At 34.2% G+C, this 24,872-nt stretch overlaps 1 protein-coding gene across 1 annotated transcript in view; it reads right to left on the bottom strand.

Moving 5' to 3' along the window:
• CENPK (centromere protein K) overlaps window positions 1-24,872 on the bottom strand; it is a 65,276-nt gene that overhangs the window by 14,711 nt on the left and 25,693 nt on the right. Inside the window, exons 7-10 of the mRNA XM_032404339.1 lie at window positions 17,837-17,919; window positions 17,645-17,743; window positions 17,179-17,311; window positions 11,304-11,357 (exon numbers count right to left, since the gene is read on the bottom strand). Of these exons, the coding sequence (XP_032260230.1) occupies window positions 11,304-11,357; window positions 17,179-17,311; window positions 17,645-17,743; window positions 17,837-17,919 (369 nt within the window). The remainder of the gene's footprint in view (window positions 1-11,303; window positions 11,358-17,178; window positions 17,312-17,644; window positions 17,744-17,836; window positions 17,920-24,872) is intronic.

The following is a 24,872-nucleotide window of genomic DNA, read 5'->3' as shown; positions in this document are numbered from 1 at the left end:
ATGCGGGGCTCAATCCCAGGACCCTGAAATCATGACCTGAGCTGAAGGCAGTCGCTTAACTGACTGAGCCACCCAGGCGTCCCCTTCTCTCTATTCTTTAAGAATTTCTATGTTGGTGGAGTTCCTCAATTTGTCCTCTATATCTCTTATTTCCTCTTAATAATTTTTATCTTTTTATCTTTCTGGGTGAATTCTTCAAGTTATCTTTACTGATTTATTAAATCGGTCTCTGACTTGATCCAGTTAAGAGTTTATCTCATTTGTAGAAATGTATGTAAATTATCATATTTAATCAGATATGGGACTTGTAATTAATTCCTTCTCATAACCAAATGTTTTCATTTGGTCCTATTTTTGTGTTACAATTTCTAGCCCTATTTATTCATTTATTTATTTTTAAAGATTTTCTTTATTTGTCAGAGAGAGAGAGGGTGTGAGAGGGAAGGAACACAAGCAGGGGGAGCGGCAGGCAGAGGGAGAAACAGGCTCCCCAAAGAGCAGGGAGCCTGATGTGGGGCTCGATCCCAGGACCCCGGGATCATGACCTGAGCTGAAGGCAGACACTTAACCGACTGAACAACCCAGGTGTCCCTGTAGCCCTTTCTAGATGGAAGAAATTTATTTCTTCAAACAACCTCAAAATATACATTTTAAAGTCTTCATCAGATAATCCATAAAATTAATTTCATTGAGAGTGACTGTTTCATTTTTTGGATGTTGCTACCAGCTAGGATATCTTCAGTTTCAAGTAACATAAAAAATCTGTCTCAATTTACTTAAACCAGAAGGAGAATTTATTATCTTATATATCATGTTCCCTAGTAAAGCACCTCTAGGGTCAACTAATTCACCGGCTCAATAACATTATCAGAATTTGTTCTCTCTCTTTTGTGACTCTGCCATACTAAATATGCCAGATTTGTCCATGGCAGCTCTCCTTATGGTTGCAAAATGGCTAAACAGTTCCAGATGTTCCATGCAGACCCAATAACATTTACCAGAAGAAAAGAAGTCATCTCCTCCTGTATATTTTTTTAATCAGAAAAAAAAATCTATCCCAAAAGTTCCTCAGAAGACATATATATTAAATCAATATTGCACCAAATGTATTCCTAAATAAATCACTAAGAAGGGGACTCAGACAACCATGTTTGGTTTAGCTATATACATGGCTGTGTAGACAAGAGTGGATTATCCAAACGAAATTTAGTTCCCTTAGAAAGTAGGAAGAGCAGAGGCAAAAAACAAAATATGCTGCCCTGGCTATCTTTGCATTAAATCCCTTCACTGATTTAACTTTTGCTTTCCATTGTCATTTTACTAGGAAAACTGTTATGTTTATGGTTTGCCATTTTTATTCATTTCCTCCTCCTCTATTTTGACCCCTCTTTACCTAGGAGTTTAGTCTCTCCCAGCCCCAAGTCCATAACCAGTTATTATGGTGTTTAAACATTTCCATGATAAAATTATTACTATATAATAAAATAATCCAAAAGTTAATGGCTTAAAACAATAAATATTTGTTTTCTCACCATTTCAGTGTTTCAGAAATTCAGAAACAATTTAGCTGAATAATTCTGGCTCAGGGTCTCCCATGAGGTTGCAGTCAAGATTTTGGCCAGGGTTAGTTATCTGAAGCCTGAAAGTGGTTCACTTACACAGCTGACACAGGGTGCTTTGTTGGCAGGAGACCTGTTTCTCGTACTGTGTGCCTCAACACAAACTGAGTGTTCTCATATCATGGTGTCAAGCTTCTTCCAGAGCTTAGCAATCCAAATGAGTTCAAGAGAGAAGATGCAGGAGTGCCTGGATGACACAGCTGATTCAGTGTATGACTCTTGGTTTCAGCTCAGGTCAGGATCTCAGAGTCCTAAGATCAAGCCCCGAGTCGGGCTCTGTGCTCAGTGCAGAATCTGCTTGAGATTCTCTCTCCTTCTCCCTCTGCCCCTCCTGCTCATGCTCTCTCTCTCTCAAATAAATAAATAAATCTTAAAAAAAAAAAATAGAAGAGGCAATGTGTTTTATGAGCTAGCCTTCAAAACTGCACGCTGTCTCTTTGCCATATTCTAGTGGTCACAGAAACCAACACTGATACATGTGAAGGTGGGGCCACCCAAGGACATGAATACCAGCAGAGAAGGATCTTTGGAGCCTGGCTATTACACCCATCCAAGGAACAATGGGTATTTAACATATCCCCACTTACTTACTGGTCTTAAAGCTGTATCTTTGCATCTTTGCCTCTTTCACCTTGCTAGGTTCACAGCTTGTTATAAGCCTCAGTAGTTTTTGTTTTAGATCTCCTTTCACAAGGTTTTGGCTGTGAAGAGACTCATTCAAGCCCTTAGCTTCAATCAGAAGCCCTGATTCTATAGCATGGAGGACATTAGGAGAAGGAAGGGAAAAATGAGGGGGGGGAATTGGAGGGAGAGATGAACCATGAGAGACTATGGACTCTGAGAAACAAACTGAGGGTTTTAGAGGGGAGGGGGGAGGGGGGAGGGGGGATTGGTTAGCCCAGTGATGGGTATTAAGGAGGGCACGTACTGCATGGAGCACTGTGTGTTATATGAAAACAATGGATCGTGGATCACCACATCAAAAACTAATGATGTATTGTATGGTGACTAACATAACATAATAAAATTTAAAAAAAAAATTTTTTTTTAAATGCTATTAAAAAAAAAAAAAAAAAGAAGCCCTGATTCTAGTCCTCCTTCTCATATGGAGAAGTTTTAATATTCCTTTCCAGGAAAAAATCAAATTCTCGTATTTACTAAGTGCTTCTAAACCCAGAGGCAAATACGACTATGGTCTCATTTCCACTCATAGCTATTTTTCTTCTGATTTCTGATCCACTAATGTTTATCTAGTTTTTAAGTCTTTCTACATATTTTTTCTTTTAAATTTTATCAATGCTAAAATTTATAATAAAGAGTACACTAATGTGAGAACTCATTCTTATCACTTTGAAGTCTTATTTTTTTAGCTTTTTATTTTAAATTAATTTTAAAGTTGCAAAAGTAGTACAGAGAGTTCCCTGGCTTCCCTAATGTTAACATCTTATATAACTATATTAAAATTATTGAGCCCAGTAAACTACCGTTGGTACAATACTATTAATTAAATTATAGATCCTTCAAATTTCACCAGTCTACCATTGCTGTTTTCCTCATCCAAGAGCCTAATACTTGTAAATCATAGATCTGATAAAGGATTTGTTTCCAGAATACACAAAAACTCTCAAAACTCAGTAAGATGACAGACAACCCAATTTCCCAAATGGGCCAAAAATGCCCAAATGTTTTATAGACTTTTTTCCATCCCTTTATGCTTAGCCTTTCTGAATTATTTTATGTATGTCTCCTATATACTGCAGTTGAATTTTGCTTTTTGAATTAAGGAGATTCTCATGTTATGATTAATATGTTTGGTCTCTCATTTGTATTAGGAGAGGCAGTCCTCCTTAGGACATGATCATTCCTGCATGCTCTTGCTGACTGCAAAACTACAAGGTTACTCATCTTTTGATATTGAGCACTTTCTGGAACTGGTCATATGGCAACTAGGTATGTTAAGGTAACCACAATGTAGCTGAGTAATATTCCGTCATTTGAATGTACCACATTTTGTTTATACATTTGCTTATTGAAGAACAGCTGTATTGCTTTCAATTTTTGGCAATTATGAAAAAGTGCTGCTATAACACTTGTGTGCAAGATTTTGTGTGGACATGGGCGCCTGGGTGGCTCAGTTGTTAAGCGTCTGCCTTCGGCTCAGGTCATGATCCCAGGGTCCTGGGATCAAGTCCCACATCAGGCTCCCTGCTCGGCGGGAAGCCTGCTTCTTCCTCTCTCACTCCCTCTGCTTGTGTTCCCTCTCTCGCTGTGTCTCTCTCTGTCAAATAAATAAAAATAAGGTCTTTTTTTTTTTTTTAAAGACTTTATTTATTTGACACAAAGAGAGGAAGCACAAGTAGGCAGAGAGGCAGGCAGAGAGAGAGGGAGAAGCAGGCTCTCCACCGAGCAGGGAGCCGGACGTGGGGCTCGATCCCAGGACCCAGGGATCATGACCCGAGCCGAAGGCAGCCACTTAACCGACTGAGCCACCTAGGTGCCCCAAAAATAAAGTCTTAAAAAAAAAAAAAAAAAGATTTTGTGTGGACATAAATTTTCAACACATTTGGGTAAATTCAGCATAATTGGTTGGTTGTATAATAAATGTCTATGAAGTATTATAAGAAATGCCAAACTGTTTTCCAAAGTAGCTGTATAATTTTGCATTCCCACCAGCAATGAGAGTTCCTGTTGTTCCACATCTTCACCAGGATTTGATGTTGTCAGTGTTTTGGATTATGGCCATTCTAGTAAATTTGTAGTTGTATTTCACTGTTGTTTAATTTACATTTCCCTACTGACATATGATGTGGAGATCTTTTCATCTTATTTGCTATCTCTGTATCTTCTATGGTGAGGTGACTGTTCTGAGCTTTTGTCCTCTTTTTAATTGGGGTATTTTTTGTCTATTGTTGAGTTTTAAGAGTTCTTTGTATATTTTGGTTACTTCTGTTATCTCTAACAGATACGTATGTTGCAAATATTTTCTCTGTCTATGGCTTATTTTTTCATTCTAACAGTGCCTTCAACAAAGCAGAAATTTCAAATTTTAATGAAGACCAATTTATTTTTTCTTTCATGGATTGGAATTTTGGTATCGTATCTAAAAAGTCATCATGAGCGGCACCTGGGTGGTACAGTCGGGTAAGGGTCCAACTCTTGGTTTTGGCTCAGGTCACGATCTCAGGGTGATGAGATTGAGCCATGTGTTGGCTCCGTACTCAGCACGGAGTCACTTATGTTTCCCTCTCCTCCCTCTGCCCCTCCACCCAACCCATGTGCATGCTCTCTAAATAAATCTTTTTTAAAAGCATTTTTTAAAAGATTTTATTTATTCATTTGAGACAGAGATAGAGAGAGAGAGAGCATAAGCAGGGGGAGAGGTAGAGGGAGAGGGAGAAGCAGGCTCCCCACTGAGCCAGGAGCCCGATGTGGGACTCAATCCCAGGACCCTGGGATCATGACCCAAGCCGAAGGCAGACGCTTAACCATCTGAGCGACCCAGGCGCCCCTAAATAAATCTTTTAAAAAAAGGGCATCACAAAACCCAAGGTCAGACTAGATTATCTCTTCTGTTCTAGAATAGAACATAACATAACTGTGTATTTTTTTATAGCTGTGCATTTTACATTTAGCTCTATGATCGATTTAATTTTTGTTAAAGGTATGTCAGTATCTATGTTTTTTCTTTACATGTTTTGGCATGTGCATGATTTGTTGAGTCTTCAGCTTTACTGGATTATCTTTACTCCTTTGTCAAAGACGAGCTGACTATATCTGTATGGGTCTTATTTCTGAGCTCTCTATTCTGTTACATTGACTTGTCTCTTCTTTCACCAATATCATAGTGTCCTGGTTACTGTAGCTTTATAGTAAATCTTAAAGTTAGTATCAGTCATCTAACTTTGTTCTTCAATATTTTGGTAGCTATGCTGGATCATTCGCCTTTCTGTATAAACTTTAGAATCAATTTCTATTTCTAGCTTGCTGAGAGTTTTTATCATGAATGGGAGCTGGAAAATGGCTTTTTTGTAATCTATTATTGGTATGATCAGATGATTTTTCTGCTTTAGTCTGATGATGTCATGAATTACATTAATTGATTTTTGAATGTTGACCCAGTTTTGTATAACTGGAACAAATGCTACTTGGCAGTGGTGGATAAACTTTTGTTCTACATTGTTGAATTTGATTGTTTTATTGGGGATTTTTACACCTATGTTCATGACAGATGTCTGTAGCTTTCCTTTCTTGTAATGTCTCTGTCTGGTTTTAGTATTCTGGTAATGCTGGCCTCATAGAATGAGTTAGGATCTATTCTCTCTGCTTCTATTTTCTGAGATGGATTGTACAGAACTAACATCATTTCCTTCTTGTATGTTTGGTAGAATTCACTGCTGAAACCATCTAGGTCTAATACTTTCTGTTCTGGAAGCTTATTATTGATTCCATTTCCTTAACAGATATAGCCTTATACAGTCTAGCTATTTTTCCTTCTGTGAGTTTTGGTAGATTATGTCTTTCGTAGGTTTGGTCCATTTCATCTAAGCTATAAAATTTGAGGGTATAGAGTTGTTCATAATATACCTTTACTTATCCTTTTAACATTCCTGGGTTCAGTACTGATGGCCCCTCTTTTCATTTCTGATATTAATCTGTCTCCTTTCTTTCTTGGTTAGCCTGGCTAGAGATTTATCAGTTTTATTGATATTTTCAAGTAGCCAGTTTTTGGTTTCATTGAGTTTCTGTATTGATTTCCTGTTTTCATTTTCCTTGATTTCTACTCTGATTTTTATCATTTTTCTTATTATTTTGGATTTATTTTAATTAATTAATTAATTAAGTTAGTTAGTTATCTGTACACCCAACATGGGGCTCGAACTCATAACGCCGAAATCAAGAATCACATGCTTCACCCAAGTGAGCCAGCCAGCCAGGTGCTACTTTGGATTTAATTTGCTCTTCCTTTTCTAGTTTCCTAAGGTAAAATCTTAAGATTATTGATTTTAGATCTTTCATCTTTTCTAATATATTAAATGCTATAAATTTCTCTCTAAACTTCACTTTTGTTGCATCTCACAAATTTTGAGGAGTTATATTTTCATGGAGTACAAAATATTTAAGCATTTCTCTTGAGATATCTTCAATGTATGTGTTTAGATATTGTTTAATCTCCAAGTATTTTGGGATTTTTCCAGGTATCTTTCTGTTATTGATTTATAGTTTAGTTCCATTGTAGTCTCAAAGCATAATTTGTAGCCTTTTAAAAATTTATTGGTAACCCAGAATGTGGTCTTAGTAAATGTTCCATGTGAACATGAAAAGAATGTGTGTTCTGCTATTGCTGGATTACTATCCTATAAATGTCAATTAGACTCAGGTGATTGATGGTGCTGTTCAGTTGAACTATATCCTTACTGGTTTTCTGCCTGTTAGATCCGTCAATTATTGATAGAGGAATGTTAAGTCTCCAACAATAACTGTGAATTCATCTGTTTCTTCTTGCAGTTCTATCAATTTTTGCCTTATATACTCTGATAAAGTTAGGTGCATACACATTAAAGATTATTATGTCTTTTTGGAGAATTGACAGCTTCATCAATATGTGATGTTCCTTGTAATCCCTGGTCATTTGCTCTGAAGTCTGCTTTGTCTAACATAAGTCCAGGTTTCTTTTGATTAATGTTAGCATGGTATATCTTTCTCCGTCCCTTTACTTTTGATCCAAGTCTTTATATTTCAGATGGGTTTCTTGCAGAAAACATATAGTCTGAGTCTTCTTTTTTTAACCATTTTGACAGTCCTGCCTGAATTGGTATATTTAGTCCAATCACATTTAAAATGATTATCAAATGATTATTATCTGGAGTAACATCTACCATATTTGTTACCATTTTCTATTCATTGTCTTTGTTCTCTTTGTCTTCCATTTTTCTGTCTTCTCTAGTTTTAATTGAGCATTTTACACGATTCTATTTTCTCTCCTGTCTTAGCACATCAATTATACTGAAAATATTCTTAGTGACTGCCCTAGAGTTTGCAATATACACTTACCATTAACCCAACTTCACTTTCAAATAAAGGATGTTCTACAGAATTGAAAAATATAATTCTTGGTAAAAGCAACAAAGAAGCAAACTAATGAAACCACTAACTCAAAAAGATATATGCAACCCTATGTTTACTACAGCATTATTGACAATAGCCCAGATACGGAAGCAACCTAAGGATCCATCAATAGATGAATAAATAAAGAAAAGGTGGCATATAAATACAATGGGTTCATCTATATTGTTCATCTATAAAAATGAATGGAATTTGCCATTTGTGACAAGGATGGACCTTGAGAGCATTATGTTAAGTGAAAAAGAGAAAAAGTTACAGGTCATATGATCTCACCTACATGTGTAACCTAAAAACAACAAAACAAGAAAACAAGCTCATAGATGCAAAGCAACAGATTGGTGGTTGCCAGAGGCAGGGATGGGGTGGAGAGTTGGCAAAATGAGTAAAGAGGGTCAAAAGGTACAAACTTCGTTATAAAATAAGTCAGTGGGTATATAATGTACAGTACGGTGACTATAGTTAATAGTGTATTGCATATTTGAAACTTGCAAAGAGAATAGATCTTAAAAGTTCTCATCACAAGTAAAAAAAAATTTGTTAACTATGATGACAGATGTTGTGGTGATCATTTTACAATATATACAAAGATCAAATCATTATGTTGTACACCTGAAACTAATAAAACGTATGTCGATTATACCTCAATTTAAAAAATCATAGTGAAATAGTTGTCAATATATTAAAAAACAATTTTTGTTATAGTAATATATATGTGTATTTATTAATACATTAATAAGATCAAGTGTCTTGATTTCAAAGTGTTGATGTGCATAAATGTTATGTGGAGGCATTTGATCCAAATATATGTTACGGGGAAAAAAAGAAGTAAACTAATAGCTAGCTAAATAAACAAAAAAGTAAATTAAGGAAAACAGGGTATCAGAAATGTTAATACAGATGTACAACCATATAAAACTTAAGTCTCAAAGGGTCATAATCATATGCGTTGAATTTCAACCAAATATAGATATAATTTCTCCCAAATCAGTCCATACATACACATCAGCCAATAACAAAGTTAAATAAATTTTCTGGTAGACTAAAACAATTTTTTGTTTTTAAATTAGGCTAACATCACCATCTGGTGTGGGAAAGCTAGAATGTGGTATTACTTTCTGACATTTTGCATTATCATATTTAAGAGTCAGTAAAATAAAAACCAATCCTAAGTCTTAATAGATTTCAGTAATTATCTTAAAGCAGTGAAATTGAAAATACATAAGTCCTCAGAACTCAAAACATTTTCTCCAACATTCTCAAAACCATAGAAAGATTACAAGAGCTGTAAGCTTAGATGGAGTACAAATCAAGACTAATTCTACTATATAACTTACTTTGTTTATAATTGAGATCAAAACTGGGCAAATAATCTTGCTACGTAAGAAGCCTATAAGAAGAAATAGGATGTAATCATAACATTTTCTTTAATGCTTTATATAAGATACTGCACTCAAAAGATCCTAACCATTATCTTTATGAGTAAAATGTGAAATGAAGACTTGCCCAATAAAGCAAGGTATTTACTGCTTTATCTATTTCTTTCTGTAATTTGCAACACAAAGAAGTTCATGAACAACAGTACTACCTACTTTGTAGAATTATTCTCAGGGTTATACTGACTGAACCAATTTCTCCCTTCTCCAGTAACTTCAAGAACTTAAAAGATAGTCACTCCTTTGACTTTAACTGGAGTATTCTAGCAAGGTACTTTATATGTCATCTTCCCATAAAAGAACTTACATTCTCTGAAATGTAACAGTATTTATATTTTCTCTAAAAGGGACAAGATATACTTGGAATAGTATTTGCTTACTTTAAAAAAAATTGAAGTATTTAAGGTAAGAAAGAAATATGGATGACAAACATTAGAAAGCTTTTTCAAATATAAAAAAGTACACACTAAGTCCTCTTAGAAAACTAATGATACTAAAAGGATTTGGAATTCTCTAGTTTAGCTTGTTTGTAATCTTGAATGAGTATTATAATATCCTCATTTTTCAACCTATGAAAAAAATCTATTTAATTAATTTATTAAAATATCATGCCACATCACCAGAAAAGCTAGAGATTTTTAGATAAGAGAATTTTATTTACAGAAAGGTCATGGAGAATTAACAAAATTTTATGAACACAATTTTGTTAACAATAACTAACAATCAAGAATGGTTTAATATATAATATCACTTGGTATATAATACATACTAAAATATAGTTTTCATGCTACCCTTATCCATTAGTTTCTGTTCCAATTTTTAACAAATCTAGAAATAAGGCAGTATACATGGAACAGATTTACTACTTTTAAATTATGTATTCCATCTACATCAGATACTGTCAATTTAAAAACCACCTGCAAATTAAATGGCCTTTCCATTATAATTCCTAAATTTAAAGACATAAGCACCAAATGGAACTCAAAATGCATAAAATAAACTGTCATAAATTTCAAAAGGAAAAAATTACATAAGCAATATTATAAATTAACAAAGAATTTTGCAAAGAATACTGCAGAAGGTATATCAAAACTTTTATAATGATTAAGTCTAGAATATTTTTACGTGCATTCTTTTCCATCCAGTTGAACACACCAAAGCACTGAATGAATTGAAAGAACCATTTATAAATGAATAGTAGATGGCACAGGTCATTTTATGGATAAAAGGAAGAGGGACTATGTACTTTGATTTGCAAATAACGTTCTTTATCCAAGTAAATCCTCAGTGTTTCTATTATCCTTGAATGACAAGATTCATTAAGTACTGTGTGAAAAAAAGAGACCATCCTTTTACTGATGGAAGGCTTCTAATCTTATTCGGGTCGGATCTTCTGGATGTCTCAAGGCAATTCCATTACGAAGGAGCAGTTCAATATAAGGTGGCCAAAAAGAATCACTAATTTTGACATATGGATCATGTGGAACATCAAATAATCTATTTAAAAGAATCTAGGAAAAAATATCGTTCAAGATATACCATACTTAGTAAAAAAATGATACAGCTATAATAAAACATTAAAAATTTGTTTACCAAAGAATGTTGATCTCTTTTCTCTTTGAATAATTGCTTGTCATAATTTCTATGTATTAACTTAAATAATTTTCTTCCTTTTAAAAAAAACTACAGATATTAATAAATGGAAACATCTTTAAAACTGTGTACAAGTTTCTGCAACTTTGTGGAAAGAATCCTTAAACTCAAACATGTAGTTCAGATAAAATAGAGATGCCAACTAAAGATTCCATCCATGTAAAAGCATAGGGTTTCACTGTGTAAATACTAAATAACAACACAAGAATTTTTTTAAAGTAATAATCTTGGGAATATGATTAAGGGCTAGTCCCCAGTTTTATGTTCTTTTAAAAAAATGACAATATTCCTTCTAGTAAGGTATAGAAAACAGACCCTAGTCTTATACTAAAGATAAATTAATATAAATATATTTAATAAAGGTTGGTATATTTAAGAACTAATGCAGTATTTTGTTTTGACCTTGTGTATAATCGTTCAGAAATCACTAATTAAAAGAAATCTTGAAGACAAAACAACTACACAAAACACTTACCTCTAACATTTCATGCAGTGTTATCAGCTGTGCAGTTGATTCTTGAATGTTTTTCTTTGACAGAAATGTGAATAACAAAGAATTAACATTTCAATTCTGCCAATGGCCGATTAGACTATATTTATAACAAAAATTTTTTAAGGTAATATTTCTTAACTGCAATGGTACAAGGTATACCAAAATAAAATATTTATAATTAGGTGATTTTAAAAGAATTCTGAAAGTAAACAATCTGCCTGTACTAAACAGGTTCATAAAAACAAAGTTCAAACAACCTCTAAGAGACTGAAATCTTTTGCAATTACAAGAAGATACAATTCAGACTATCTACAAATATATAATGGATAAATTACATTATACATATTATATATACTCATGTAATTGAAAGTCTAATGTTTGAACTCTCCAATCAAAATATCTCAAACAAATGGCATTCCAAGCAGTATTTATACAGCTTCAGGAAAGGAAACTTACTTCCCAGGGAGCCTTGTTCAACTTTCTATAGTTCTTGACAGTTCCTAATGTTAATTCAACTCACTGCTTCTTTTTTCCTTGGAATGACAGAGAATAAATCCCATTCCAATTTGATCCAAGAATTCCTCAAATATTTGAAGACAGGTATTATGAGCCCTAAGTCTTTGCCATATTAATCATTAGTTCCTTCAATTATTTTTCACAAGTCATAGCCTTGCAGCCCCTCATATCATGGGTGCTCTCTAAATGTGCTTTAATTTATCTTGTTTTTTCTTTTTCAATCCAGTCTCCACATGATACAAGTGTGATTTAAACAGCAAAGATGAAAAGGAAGACTCACTTCCATACTTACAGATGCTGGTATTTTATTCATCAAGTTTATTCATCAGCTTTTGGACATCTATTCTGCCCTGCTGACCTCTCTCTGAGCATACTATCATCTAAAATGCGTAAGCCTCTTTCATACACCTAGCCAAGACAGGTCTCCTTCATTCTTCAATGTTTTAAACCCAAGAAAGATATTCTATGTACCTCCACTAAATATTATCCCTATTTTATTTGGTCTAGTTCTAGCCAACTGAAAAATATAGGCCTAATTCTGTCATCGAGTATATTTACTATCTAGCTCCCTTAGTTTCTTATCATTTGCAAGTTTTCATGACCATGCCTTCTACTTATTTATCTAAACTCCTATTAAAACTATTCCAAAGGGGGGCGCCTGGGTGGCTCAGTCGTTAAGCGTCTGCCTTCGGCTCAGGTCATGATCCCAGGGTCCTGGGATTGAGCCCCGCATCGGGCTCCCTGCTTGGCGGGAAGCCTGCTTCTCCCTCTCCCACTCCCCCTGCTTGTGTTCCCTCTCTCGCTGTGTCTCTCTCTGTCAAATAAATAAATAAAATCTTTAAAAAAAAAAAAAAATTCCATAGGTCATCTCTTCGTGCCCATGGGTCCTGTCCCCATGCTTTATTTAAAAAAACACCTTATTGTACCAAAACAAAAAACAAACAAAAAAAACCCCCAAAAAACAAAATATTCAATAGGACAAGGATCTAAAGGGGATCTGCTAGAAATCCCCTTCCAAGATAATATTAATCCTGATGAGCAGCTTGCGTTCAGACATTTAATTAATTACAAAGTCACCTACTATAGTGACAGCTAGTACTTTCCTGATACCAGTCAAAGATTACCAGGGAGTCCTTATAAAGTCTTATGTAGGGGAACCTGGGTGGCTCTGTCGGTTAAGTGTCTGCCTTCCACTCAGATCATGATCCTGGATTCCAGGGATCTGACCTCGCATCAGGCTCCCTGCTCAGTGGGGAGTCTGCTTCTCCCTCTGCCCTTCACCCCGCTCCTGCTATCTCTTTCTCTCACCCTCTCTCAAATAAATAAATAAATAAATAAAATCTTAATTTAAAAAATTAAACTCTTATGTAAGTACAAATATACTAAAGAAAGAGTAAAAATAAATGCAATTACTGAGTAAAGATAGTAAAGCTGCATCTCAAAATCTCCTGACCTCTAATACCTTACAAATGAAAGAGTGGTTAAAAAAAAGCAGCATTCAGTAGTGATGAAAGCAAAGAGAATTAAAGAATTGATAGAGAAATAAGAAGCTACAAAGCACAGATTAAAATATAAATGTTTGAGACAATCAAAGAAAAAGCAGAGGAAAAATATGAGAGCAAACCAAGAAAAAAAAAGTTTTCAACACAAAGATATGAAAAACAATATGACATGATAAAATAAAATTTCCATGAAATGAAATGTGACCTAAATCTGCCCCTAAAAACAATGCCAACTTCAAAGCAAAACTGATATTGAATGATCAACATTGTGACATATCTCTGTTAAATTACTGAAGTTCAAAGATAAAGAACTCTTCAGGCATGTACTCAAGATATCTAGAGGCTGACCTCAGATCGCCACAGCACACTATATTTCAGAAGAATGGAGCAATCCCTACCAATCTTAAATTTTTTTTTTTTAAATGTGCTGAAAATATCCTTTGGCTATAAAAGCAAATAAAGTATTTTCATCATTCAAGAACCTAAGAAATAAAATGCCCAGGAATTCTGCTTAAACAAATTACTTATCAAAGAAATCCATCAAATCAAACAACTAGTTAAACTTAAAAACTTAAAAATAAATGGTAAAAGATGATAAGCATTGAATTCAATACAATATAAAGACTAAACACATACATGAATATTGGTATGAGAACAGAATAAAAGCGCTATAAACCTGCCAAAGTTAAAATAAATAACACAAATTATAATGAGGTTATAGGAGGAAGAATGTTAATTTCCTCATCTTTTGTAGCAGGGAGTCAATGAATGCTGTCTAAAGTTGAAAGATGAAATTTAAAAACGTATTATAATCTTTTATAATGTTTCTCATAATTTGTTTTCTCTTAGGGATCTCTCCAGAATTAAAATCACTTGAAGCAAAGAAATATTTATCTGAGTTAAATAAATCAGCTTCACTCATTTTTCTTCTATCAATATAAGTAAAATTACATGTAATACTTATTTTATATTGGCCTATACAAAACTACATTGATCTGGGGGCACCTGGGTGGCTCAGCCAGTTAAGCGTCTGCCTTTGGCTCAGGTCATGATCTTGGGGTCCTGGGATTGAGCCTGGTGTTAGGTTCCCTGCTCAGCGGCGAGTCTGTGTCTCCCTCTCCCTCTGTGTGCTCTCTCTCTCCCTCTCAAATAAATAAATAAATAAAATCTTTATTAAAAGAAACCTACACTGATCTGCATATCCATCAATCCATTTATGCTTCTATACTTGTATGTGTTTAGGAAGATGTCTCAAATGATGTTCACCTAACGTTAATGATGTAGTGGAGGGATTCAAGTTTTTTCTTTTTGTACACATCCTTGAATTTGATAAAGCCCAGTGTTATGGATGGAACTGTGCCTCTCAAAATTCACATGGTCAAGTCCCAGCCCCCCTGGTGACTATATTTGGAGATGAAGCCCTTAAAGAGGTAATTAAAGTTAAATGTGACCATAATGGTGGTACCCTAATCCAGCTGGACTGGTGTCTTTATAATAAGACAAAGAGACACCAGAGAGCTCTCTCTACTCTCGAACAGAGAAAAGGCCATGTGAGGACAGCAAGACATGGCTGTCCAGGAACAAAGGCCCCAGCAGAAACTAACCCAGATGGCATTTTGATCTTGGACTTCTAGCCTCCAGAATAGTGAGAAAATAAAATCTTTTGTTGAAGCCATTTAATCTGTAGTATTTTACTAAGGCAGATTGAGTCAACTAATACATCCAGTATTACTGATTGACAGAGAGAGAGAAAAAAGAGAAAGTAATCTATCGTTTTGTAACATTTATCAACAGTTCATATACTTCATTTTAAAAAAGTGAGTTTATCAAATATGACTTAATAAACCCATGATAGCTTCTGGTGATCAATGATTCCTTTTTAGAATCCCTCAAAACCTCTGGTTCTATTACTGGAGAAGCTTGATACATTAAAAAAAAAAAAAGTTGAAAACAGGCAAGACTGGAATCAGAAAATGTCATTGAGTTATTGTAGGATCATGATCATTAAGAGGTAGGGAATCCTGAACTTAATGGTTAACAGAAGGCTGTCAGTAATTTTAGAACAAGGTGTATAAATAACAACAGATAGAATGGGAGACATAGTCCATAACATATGTAAAGCCTCCTGATAGTTACAATGAAGAAAGAGAAGAATAAAAAACACAGATTATAAGAAAACAAAGAAAACTTTCTCTCCTTTTCCTAGTATACTCACAGTCATTCAATAAATATGAACTCAGAAGGTACTATAATACATATGCAAGACAGTAGACCTACAAAGATGAATTCAACACATCAAGGAGCTCAGAGTGCATGGTGGGTGAAAAGAGAGATAGACATAAATGATTACTACAAAATCCTGTGACAAATGCTAATAAAATGGCACATAAACTTCATTTAATACTTCACACAAGGGCGTGCCTGAGTGGCGCAGTTGGTTAAGCATCCAACTATTCTTTTTTTTTTTTAAAGATTGTATGCATTTATTTATTTGAGACAGAGAGAGAGAGAGAGCACAGTGGAGAGGAGGGTTAGAGGAAGAGGGAGAAGCAGACTCCCTGCAGAGCAGGGAGCCCGATGTGGGGCTCGATCCCAGGATCCTGGGATCATGACCTGAGCTGAAGGCAGACACTTAACCAACTGAGCCACTCAGGCACCCAAAACGTCCAACTCTTGGTTTTGGCTCAGTTCATGATCTCAGGGTCATGAGATCAAGCCCCATGTCAGGCCCCATGCTCTGCACAAAGACTGTTTAAATTTCTCTCTCCCTCTCCCTCTACTCCTCCCACTGCCACACACTCTCTCACTCTCTCTCTCTAAAATAAATAAATAAATCTTAAAATAAATACTTCACGCAAAAGATGATGTTTGACTCTTAAGAATTTGCTATCCTCATCAGATAGGAAGTGTTTTGTAAGCAGAGGGAATAAAACGTATAAGGCACAAAAAATGACAGGTCATTGCATACTTGCTGGGACTAGAGTGGTATGGTTGAATGGATTCATGCAAGAGATGAATAAAGAATGGTTGGGCAGGAGGTAAAGAGATAAACAAAGTCCAAATATAAATACATTACTCTAAGGAGTTTTTAGACGTCATCCAGTAGGGAGCCATCAGTTTTATGTTGAAAAATGATTAAAATATATATTTTTAGAAAGATCATTCTGGTGCCGGTTTCAATGCCTACTCTACTTCCACAAGCTTTATTCATTTATACTATATACTGTTTTTAAAAAAGGCATTAAAGTAGTTCTTCCCAATCTTCTGTCACCAAATAAAATATTTATTTGCTTTTGTGGAAAAGGTTTATTCCATCATAACTACTAGTAAAATAGTCAAGAACTTACATTAACTAACAGCTATCTTCTGATTTTAAAAGTTACATATGCTCATCATGGAAACTTTGGAAAATAGTAAAAACAGAAACAAAAACAAATCTCACCTAAAATCCTAGCCCCCAGACGTAGGCACTATTATATTTTTTGTTACAAATTAGACTCATAATATTTAGTTAGCTGTTTTATCCATTTAACAATAAATTGTGAGCATTTTAGTACCTCTTCTGGTAGTGTTCAATACATTATTTTTAAAAGGTATATTTTTTCCCACCATATGGGTAAATATTTTAAAAATGCATTTAATCCTGTTTTATTGAACTAAGTTGCTTCTAATTTTTCAGTCAATATTATAATATGATGGAATATTTCTATACATCTATCTGTGTGAATCTTTGAAACGTATAATAAACTTACAAAAATTTATCAGAAAATTTACATTTGAACCTATGTGAAACAATCTCATATATAAATATCTACATGAATGTGTTCCCTAAAACTTACCTTTTTCTTTTTCTTTTTCACATTTCTATCAGGCAGAGGAAAATGATCGTCCAGAAACTCACCCAAGGTAATCAAGAGTTTCTCCTTATATTCTTTTATATCATGCATTTTAGTTTTCAGCTCATCAAAGATTCTAATACATATTTTAAAAATTAAGAGAAACATTTTACTGATAAAATACATAAAATACATAAGTATATGTAACTGGTAACTCATAAAGTTGATCAAATACTTTGTTCAAACTTCATTTGTTCAAACGAAATAACTAGCTTTATGAAAGTAAAATTGTCTATTTAACATGTAGGGAAAGTATACATCAAGCCATTAATCAAATGTCACGTAACAGTTGGCAAAAGTTAAGTAAAACCCACAATTTCTAATAAAATTTCCCTTCTTTTCATGTATGTATTTCATGTAACATAAAAAAATAACTTTTTCCTATTTCAAAAAACAAGAATACAAATACCTTGATTCAGAAAATGTCACAACCTGATGTTTCAATTCATTGTGTAGTACATTAAGAGATTGCAGTATCTGTTGTTGTTCATCCAACCACTGTTGCTCCCTTTAAACATGGAAAAACAATACCAACATAGCCAAATAAAACATTAATACCAATTCAACATATATCAGTGATTAAAGGTAATTATAATTATACCTTTCCAAGTCTTCCTTTAGCTTTTCATTCTTTGACTGAATAGTAGAGAGCACCAATTCAAGATCATGTCTCAATTTTTGGAACTGGAACAAAATAATGCAAATTGTTTACTCTGTAATCCTATAAACAGTTATGTTTCTAAATGAGAGTGAAATTTACATTATTTGTTTAGGATAGATAATCAGAAACCAAGAGCAAAAAAGCCTACCAGTAAGTCTGAAAGGAAAATATACAGCAGGTACTAGGTTCTTTGTAATATTTCATTTGTTAAATTCAAAAATATAAGAAGGAGTTTTGAGCAATACATTTTGATACTGAAAGACAATTAAAGAGTAAGTTTTCAGTAATCAGGTAGATTAGGTCTCTTTTCTAAGGAGACTATACAAAAACAGACACAAATGATTACCATTCATTTAACAAATATATATTGATCATTGACTACCAGACATTGTTGAAGGAGTCAGGGATTCAAAGATGAACAAGAGGAGAACTGAGACAAATATATAACTCCTGTGAGTGATCAGTATCATGAAGAAAAATTGTAGGAATGGCTCTTTTAGGTAGTATGACATGGAGAGACCTCTCTGATCAGGTTAACAGTATAGCAGCAGATAAAGAAGACATGAGATAAGACAGGATCATATCTAGCAAAGGAATGTTCCAAGCAGAGAAAATTGTAGGTACAAAGGCACTGAAGCAAGAATATATGTGACATATTTGAGAAACATCAAAGAAGACTGTGTGGCTACAGTAAATTACAGTAACAACTGGAGTTTTTTCTAGTATCTTTTTGTTTCTAGAACAAATTAGCTAGTGTTCCATTCTCCTGATGTCAAGGGTTTCCATTAGCTTTTCACACATCTAAATCAGTGATAATTTAAAGATGTGTATCATAAACCTTATAGCAACCACGAAAAAAAAAGGGGGGGGGGAAGAACCAGTAAACCAATAGTATAAATAAAATAGGTTTATTTTTAAAACTACACAAGTCAAGAAATTGGAAAGAGAGGAAAATAGGAACAGAGAAAAGGTAATACAAATAGGAAAGAAAAATCAAGTACAAAGATTGCAGAGCAACCACACTGATATTACATTAAATATGAACTAATAATATAATTAAATTAAAAATAAATAATAGAAAGGTAACTGGGAAAATCTGCAAACATTTAAGTATTAAAAACACACTTCTAAATAATCCATTAGTCAAAGAAGTAATCTACAAGAAAAAAATTATTATGAACTATTTGAAAATAAAAACAAAATAAAAACTTCTGGGGTGAAGCAAAAGCAGTACTCAGATGAGAATTTACAGCAGTAAAAGCCTCTATTAGAAAAACAAAAGCTCTCTGGGCACCTGGGTGCCTCAGTCCTTCAAGCATCTGCCTTCTGCTCAGATCATGATCTCAGGATCCTGGGATGGAGCCCCCCATCAGCTCCCTGCTCAGCAGGGAGTCTATTTCTCCCTCTACTACTTCCCCTGCTCATGCTCTCTCTCTCTCTCTCTCAAATAAATAAATAAAATCTTAAAAAAAGAAAAGAAAAACAAAAGCTCTCAAATAAGGACAGCTTCCACCACAAGAAAAAGAACAAATAAAATCAAAAGTAAACTGAATAAAAAATAATGATTAAAAAGAACTTAAATATAGAAAAACAAGAAGAAAACTGGGGGGAAAATCAATGAACCCAAAGCTGATTCTTTGAGAAGGTCATCATAATTACCCACACTAATTACAACAGAAAAAAGAACAAAAATTACTAACATTATGAATGAGAGAGGTGACATTACTATAAACATTAAAATGGTAATGGAGGAATGCTAAAAACAAATTTAATAAATTTGACGAATTAGATGAGATGGACAAACTCTTTAAAAGACACAAACTACCACTTATTCAGAGAAAAAGAGAAAATCTGACCAGCCATAAAAAAACTGAATTTGTGGCTAGAAATTTTCCCACAAAGAAAACTCCAGGCCCAGATGCCTTCACCTGTGAATTCTAGCAAACATTTAAGGAATAAATAATACTGATTCTATACAAAGTCTTTTGAAGACAGAATACCTCTCAACTCATTCTAATAGGCCTGATACCAAAGCCTGACCAAGATGTCACAAGAAAAGAAAACCATAGACTAGTATCTCTTATTAATACAGACACAAAAACCTTAATAAAATTTCAGCAAATTAAATCCATCAATAAATAAAAAAGATTAAGCAAAGTGGGTTTATCCTAGGAATACATGGTTAATTAAACAGATAATATAATTTTTTTTAAAAAATCAATGTACTAATAAGTCAATGAATTCAGTATAGTCACTGTATAAAATTAATATACAGCAACTGTTGCATATCTATACATTAATAATGAAGCAGTAGAAAGAGAAATTAAGAAAACAATCTATTTACAACTACGCCAAAAACAATAAAATAGCTAGGAATAAACTTAACCAAGGAAGTGAAAGATCTATACTCCAAAAACTATAAAACAGTGATGAAATAAATTGAAAATGACATGAACAAATGGAAAGATATTTCATGCTCATGGACAGGAAAAACCAATATTGTTAAAAATGTCTATATACCCAAAGCAATCTACAGATTTAATACAATCCCTATCAAAATACCAATAGTGGTTTTCACAGAACTAGGACAAATAATCCTAAAATTTCTATGGAACCCCAAAAGACCCCAAATAGCCAAAGCATTCTTGAAAAAGAACAAAAGCTGGAGGTTTCACAATCCCAGATTTCAAGATATACAACAAAGCTGTAGTAATCAAAACAGTATGGCACTGCATAAAAACAGATACATAGATCAATGGAACAGAATATAGAGTCCAGAAGTAAATCCATGCTGTTATGGTCAATTAATCTACAACAAAGGGGGCAAGAATATACAATGGGAAAAAGACCATTTCTTCAACAAATGGTGATGGGAAAACTGGACAGCCACAAGCAAAAAAATGAAATTGGGCCACTTTCTTACACCATACACAAAATAAACTCCAAATGGGTTAAAGACCTTAATGTAAGACCTAAAACCATAAAATTTCTAAAAGAAAACATAGGCAGTAATTTCTTTGACATCAGCCATAGAAATATTTTTCTAGATATGTCTCCTCTGACAAGGAAAACAAAAGGAAAATTAAACTACTGAGACCACACCAAAATAAAAAGGAAACCATCAATAAAACTTACTGAATGGGGAAGATACTTGCAAATGATACATCTGATAAGGGGTTCATATCCAACTATATAAAGAACTTATACAACTCAATAACAACAAAAACAAATAGTCCAATTAAAACTGGGCAGAGGACCTGAATAGTCATTTTTCCAAAGAGAACATACAGGGGTGCCTGGGTGGCCCAGTTGGTTATGCATGTGCCTTTGGCTCAGGTCAGGATCCTGGGGTCCTGAGATCGAGCCCTACATCGGGCTCCTCGCTCAGCGGGGAGTATGCTTGTCCCTTTCCCTCTGCACACCACGCCCCGCTCGTGCTCACTTTCTCTCTCTCAAATAAATAAATAAAATCTTTAAAAAATAAACAAAGAGGATATACAAACACATGAAGATGCTCAACATAACTAATCATCAGGGAAATGCAAATTAAAACCACAGTGAGATATCACTATACACCTATCAGAATGGTTATAATCAAAAACACAAGAAATAACAAGAGTTGGCAAGGATGTAGAGAAAAAGGAATCTTTGTACACTGTTGGTGAGAATGCAGATGGATGCAACCACTGTGGAAAACAGTATGGAGGTTCCTCAAAAAATTAAAAATAGAATTACCTTATGATCCAGTAATTCCACTACTAGGTATTTACCCAAAGAAAACAAAACATTAATTTGAAAAGATATATACACCCCTATGTTTACTGTAGCATTATTTACAATAGCCAAGATATGAAAGTAACCCAAGTACCCTTCAATAGAAGGATAAAGAAGATGTGATATATAGGTACTATGGAATATTATTCAGCCATAACAAAGAACATCATCTTGCCATTTGCAACAATATGGATGGATCTAGAGGGGATAATACTAAGTGAAATATATCAGACAGAGAAAGACTATTACCATATGATTTCACCTATATGTGAAATTTAAGAAACAAAAGAACAACAACAAAAAAAAGACAAACAAACAGTCTTAAATATAAAGAACACACTGGGTTGCCAGAGAGGAGGTATATGGAGGGATAGGGAAAAGAGATAAAGGGGATTAAAAGTACACTTATCTTGATAAGCACTGAGAAATGTTTAGAATTGTTGAATCATTATATTGTATACCTGAAACTAATAATATTCCATGCTTAAAAAAAAATCAGTGTAATTTATTATATCAACAGACTAAAATAGAAAAAGTATCATCTTCTCAATGAATTCAGAAAGAATGAACGACAAAATTCAATAATAATTCATGATTTTAGAAAAAGACTTCATAAATTTTAATAGAAGGTAATTTCTTCGACTTAGTTAAGGGCATCTATGAAAAACCTACTACTAATATCACACTTAATGATGAAAGAGCAAATGTTATCCACAAAGGTCGGGAACAAGGCAAAAATGTCCATTCTCACCACTTTTATTAAATATGTACTAAACGTTCTAGAGGCACCTGGATGGCTCAGTCAGATAAGCCACCGACTCTTGATTTTGGCTCAGGTCATGATCACAGTGTCATGAGATTCAGCCCTGTGTTGGGCTCTGGGCTCAGTGGGGAGTCTCCTTGGGATTCTCTCCATCGCCCTCTGCTAGTGCGCCCCCTCTCTCTCTCAAATAAATAAATCTCTAAAAAAAAAAAAAAAAAAGTTCTAGAACAGCACAATAAGCCAAGAAAAACATATGAAAGGCATCTAGCAGCACCTAGCCGGCACAGTCAGTTAAGCACCTGACTCTTGGTTTCAGCTCAGATCGCAATCTCAGGGTTGTGAGACTGAGCCCCGAGTCTGGCTCCGAGCTCAGTGTGGAGTCAGCTGGAGATTCTCTCTCCCTGTCCCTCTGCCCCTCCCGCTCATGCTCTTGCTCTCTCTCTCTCTCTGAAAGAAAGAAAGAAAGAAAGAAAGAAAGAAAGAAAGAAAGAAAGAAAGAAAGAAAACATATAAAAGGCATCCAGATGTAAAGGAATAAATATAAGGGCCCCTGATCTCAGATGACACAACTAGCCATGTAGAAAATCCTACAACATCTACAATAAAGCCACTAGAATAAAGGGGTTTATCATACTCACTAAAAGAAGATCAATATATAAATATTAATTGTATTTGTATGTATCAGGATTAAATAATTGATAACTGAAAAAAGAATACCACTTTAATAGCATCAAAAATATGAAATACCAAAGGGATGAACTTGACAAAAATGTGTAAGACCTGCACACTTATATTACAATTTATTAACTCTTTCAAAAAATCATGAATTGGGATGCTTGGCTTGCTCAATCAGTAGAGCTTGAGAATCTTGATCTTGGGGTCATGAGTTCAAGCCCCACGTAAGAGGGGGTAGTTTTCTTAAAAAAATAAAAATTAAAAAAAATCAAGAATTAATATTGAATTTTGTCACTTATTCTTTCTGAATTCATTGGGACAATCAAATGTCTTTTTTCTTTTTTAGTCTTTGATATAATGAATAATAAGACACTGATGAGATAAATCTTAAAAGTACTAAATAAATGGAGACCTAAGTAAATACAGAGATCATACAAGGCTCATGGATCCGAACTGAGATTCAGTATATTAAAGATGTCAATTCTCCTCAAATTAAACTACAGAGGGCACCTGGGTGGCTCAGTTGGTTAAGCAACTGCCTTCGGTTCAGGTCATGATCCTGGAGTCCCAGGATTGAGTCCCGCATCGGGCTCCCTGGCTCAGCAGGGAGTCTGCTTCTCCCTCTGACCTTCCCCCCTCTCCAGCTATCCCTCTCTTTCTCTCTCTCAAATAAATAAATAAAATCTTTAAAAAAAAATAAAATAAAAAAATTAAACTACAGAATCAGGGCAATCTCAGTCAAAATTCAGTAAGCTTTTTATGGGATTGAATGACCAGCTAACTCTATATGAAAATATAAAACAATTTCGATAAGGAACAAAAAAGATAGAGAATTCATACTATTTTATTTAAGACTTAAAAACTTCAGTAAATAAAACAATGTGGTATTGACCTAAAGACAGAAATACAGAAAAAAGGAAAAGAAATAACCACAAAATGAAGAACAAATGGAGTCTAGAAATGGATCCACACATATATGGTTGGTTAATTAATTTTCATTAAGCATGCGAAGGAAATTCAAAAGAGAAAAAATAATTTTTTTCAACTATTTGTGCTGGAAACCCACAATTAGTATTCATATGAAAGAAAATACAGCTTTATCAATAACTCATTCTATATAAAAACATGAATTCAAACTGGATCATAAATGTGAAACTTTGAAATTTTTAAAGAAAAGAAAATCTTTGTGACCTTAAGTTGGACAAATATTTCTTATATTTGAGCACAAACCTTAAAAAAAAAACCTTGATAAAACAGAGTTAATCAAACTGAGAACTTAACGTTTCTTAAAAGACACTATTAAGAGAATAAAAAGATAAGTGTGCAGGAAAGAAGTTGTACAAACTGTACATTACCAAGAAAGGCCTGTCTTCAGGACAGGTCCCCTGTGGACTCCTGAAGGATGAGCTCTGAGGCCTTGGAATATTATGCCTGATAGGAGTGTTTATATAGAGGTGCTGGGATGGATCAGTCTGTAGAGCATGCAACTTTTGATCTTGGTGTTATGAGTGCAAGCCACACTTGGCACCAGTTTGATTAGAGAGTTTATTCTAACTATGTGATCTATGGTGAATTTTGCTCTGGAGGGCTGGAGTGTGAGTAGGTGAGGTCAGTCAAGGAGGCCCCTTATGCATAGTGACTGACTACTGATAAAAACTCTAGACAACAAGGCTCAGGTGAACTTCCCTATTTGAAAACACTTTGCACATGTTGTGCACTCAGTTGCAAGGAGAATTAAACAAATTTATCAACTCCACTGGGAAA

Source organism: Phoca vitulina, unplaced genomic scaffold, assembly GCF_004348235.1.
Source record: "Phoca vitulina isolate PV1807 unplaced genomic scaffold, GSC_HSeal_1.0 scaffold6, whole genome shotgun sequence".
Lineage (NCBI taxonomy): Eukaryota > Metazoa > Chordata > Mammalia > Carnivora > Phocidae > Phoca > Phoca vitulina.
Note: the sequence above shows the minus strand (reverse complement) of the source record. Positions and strands in the feature narration are given on the sequence as shown.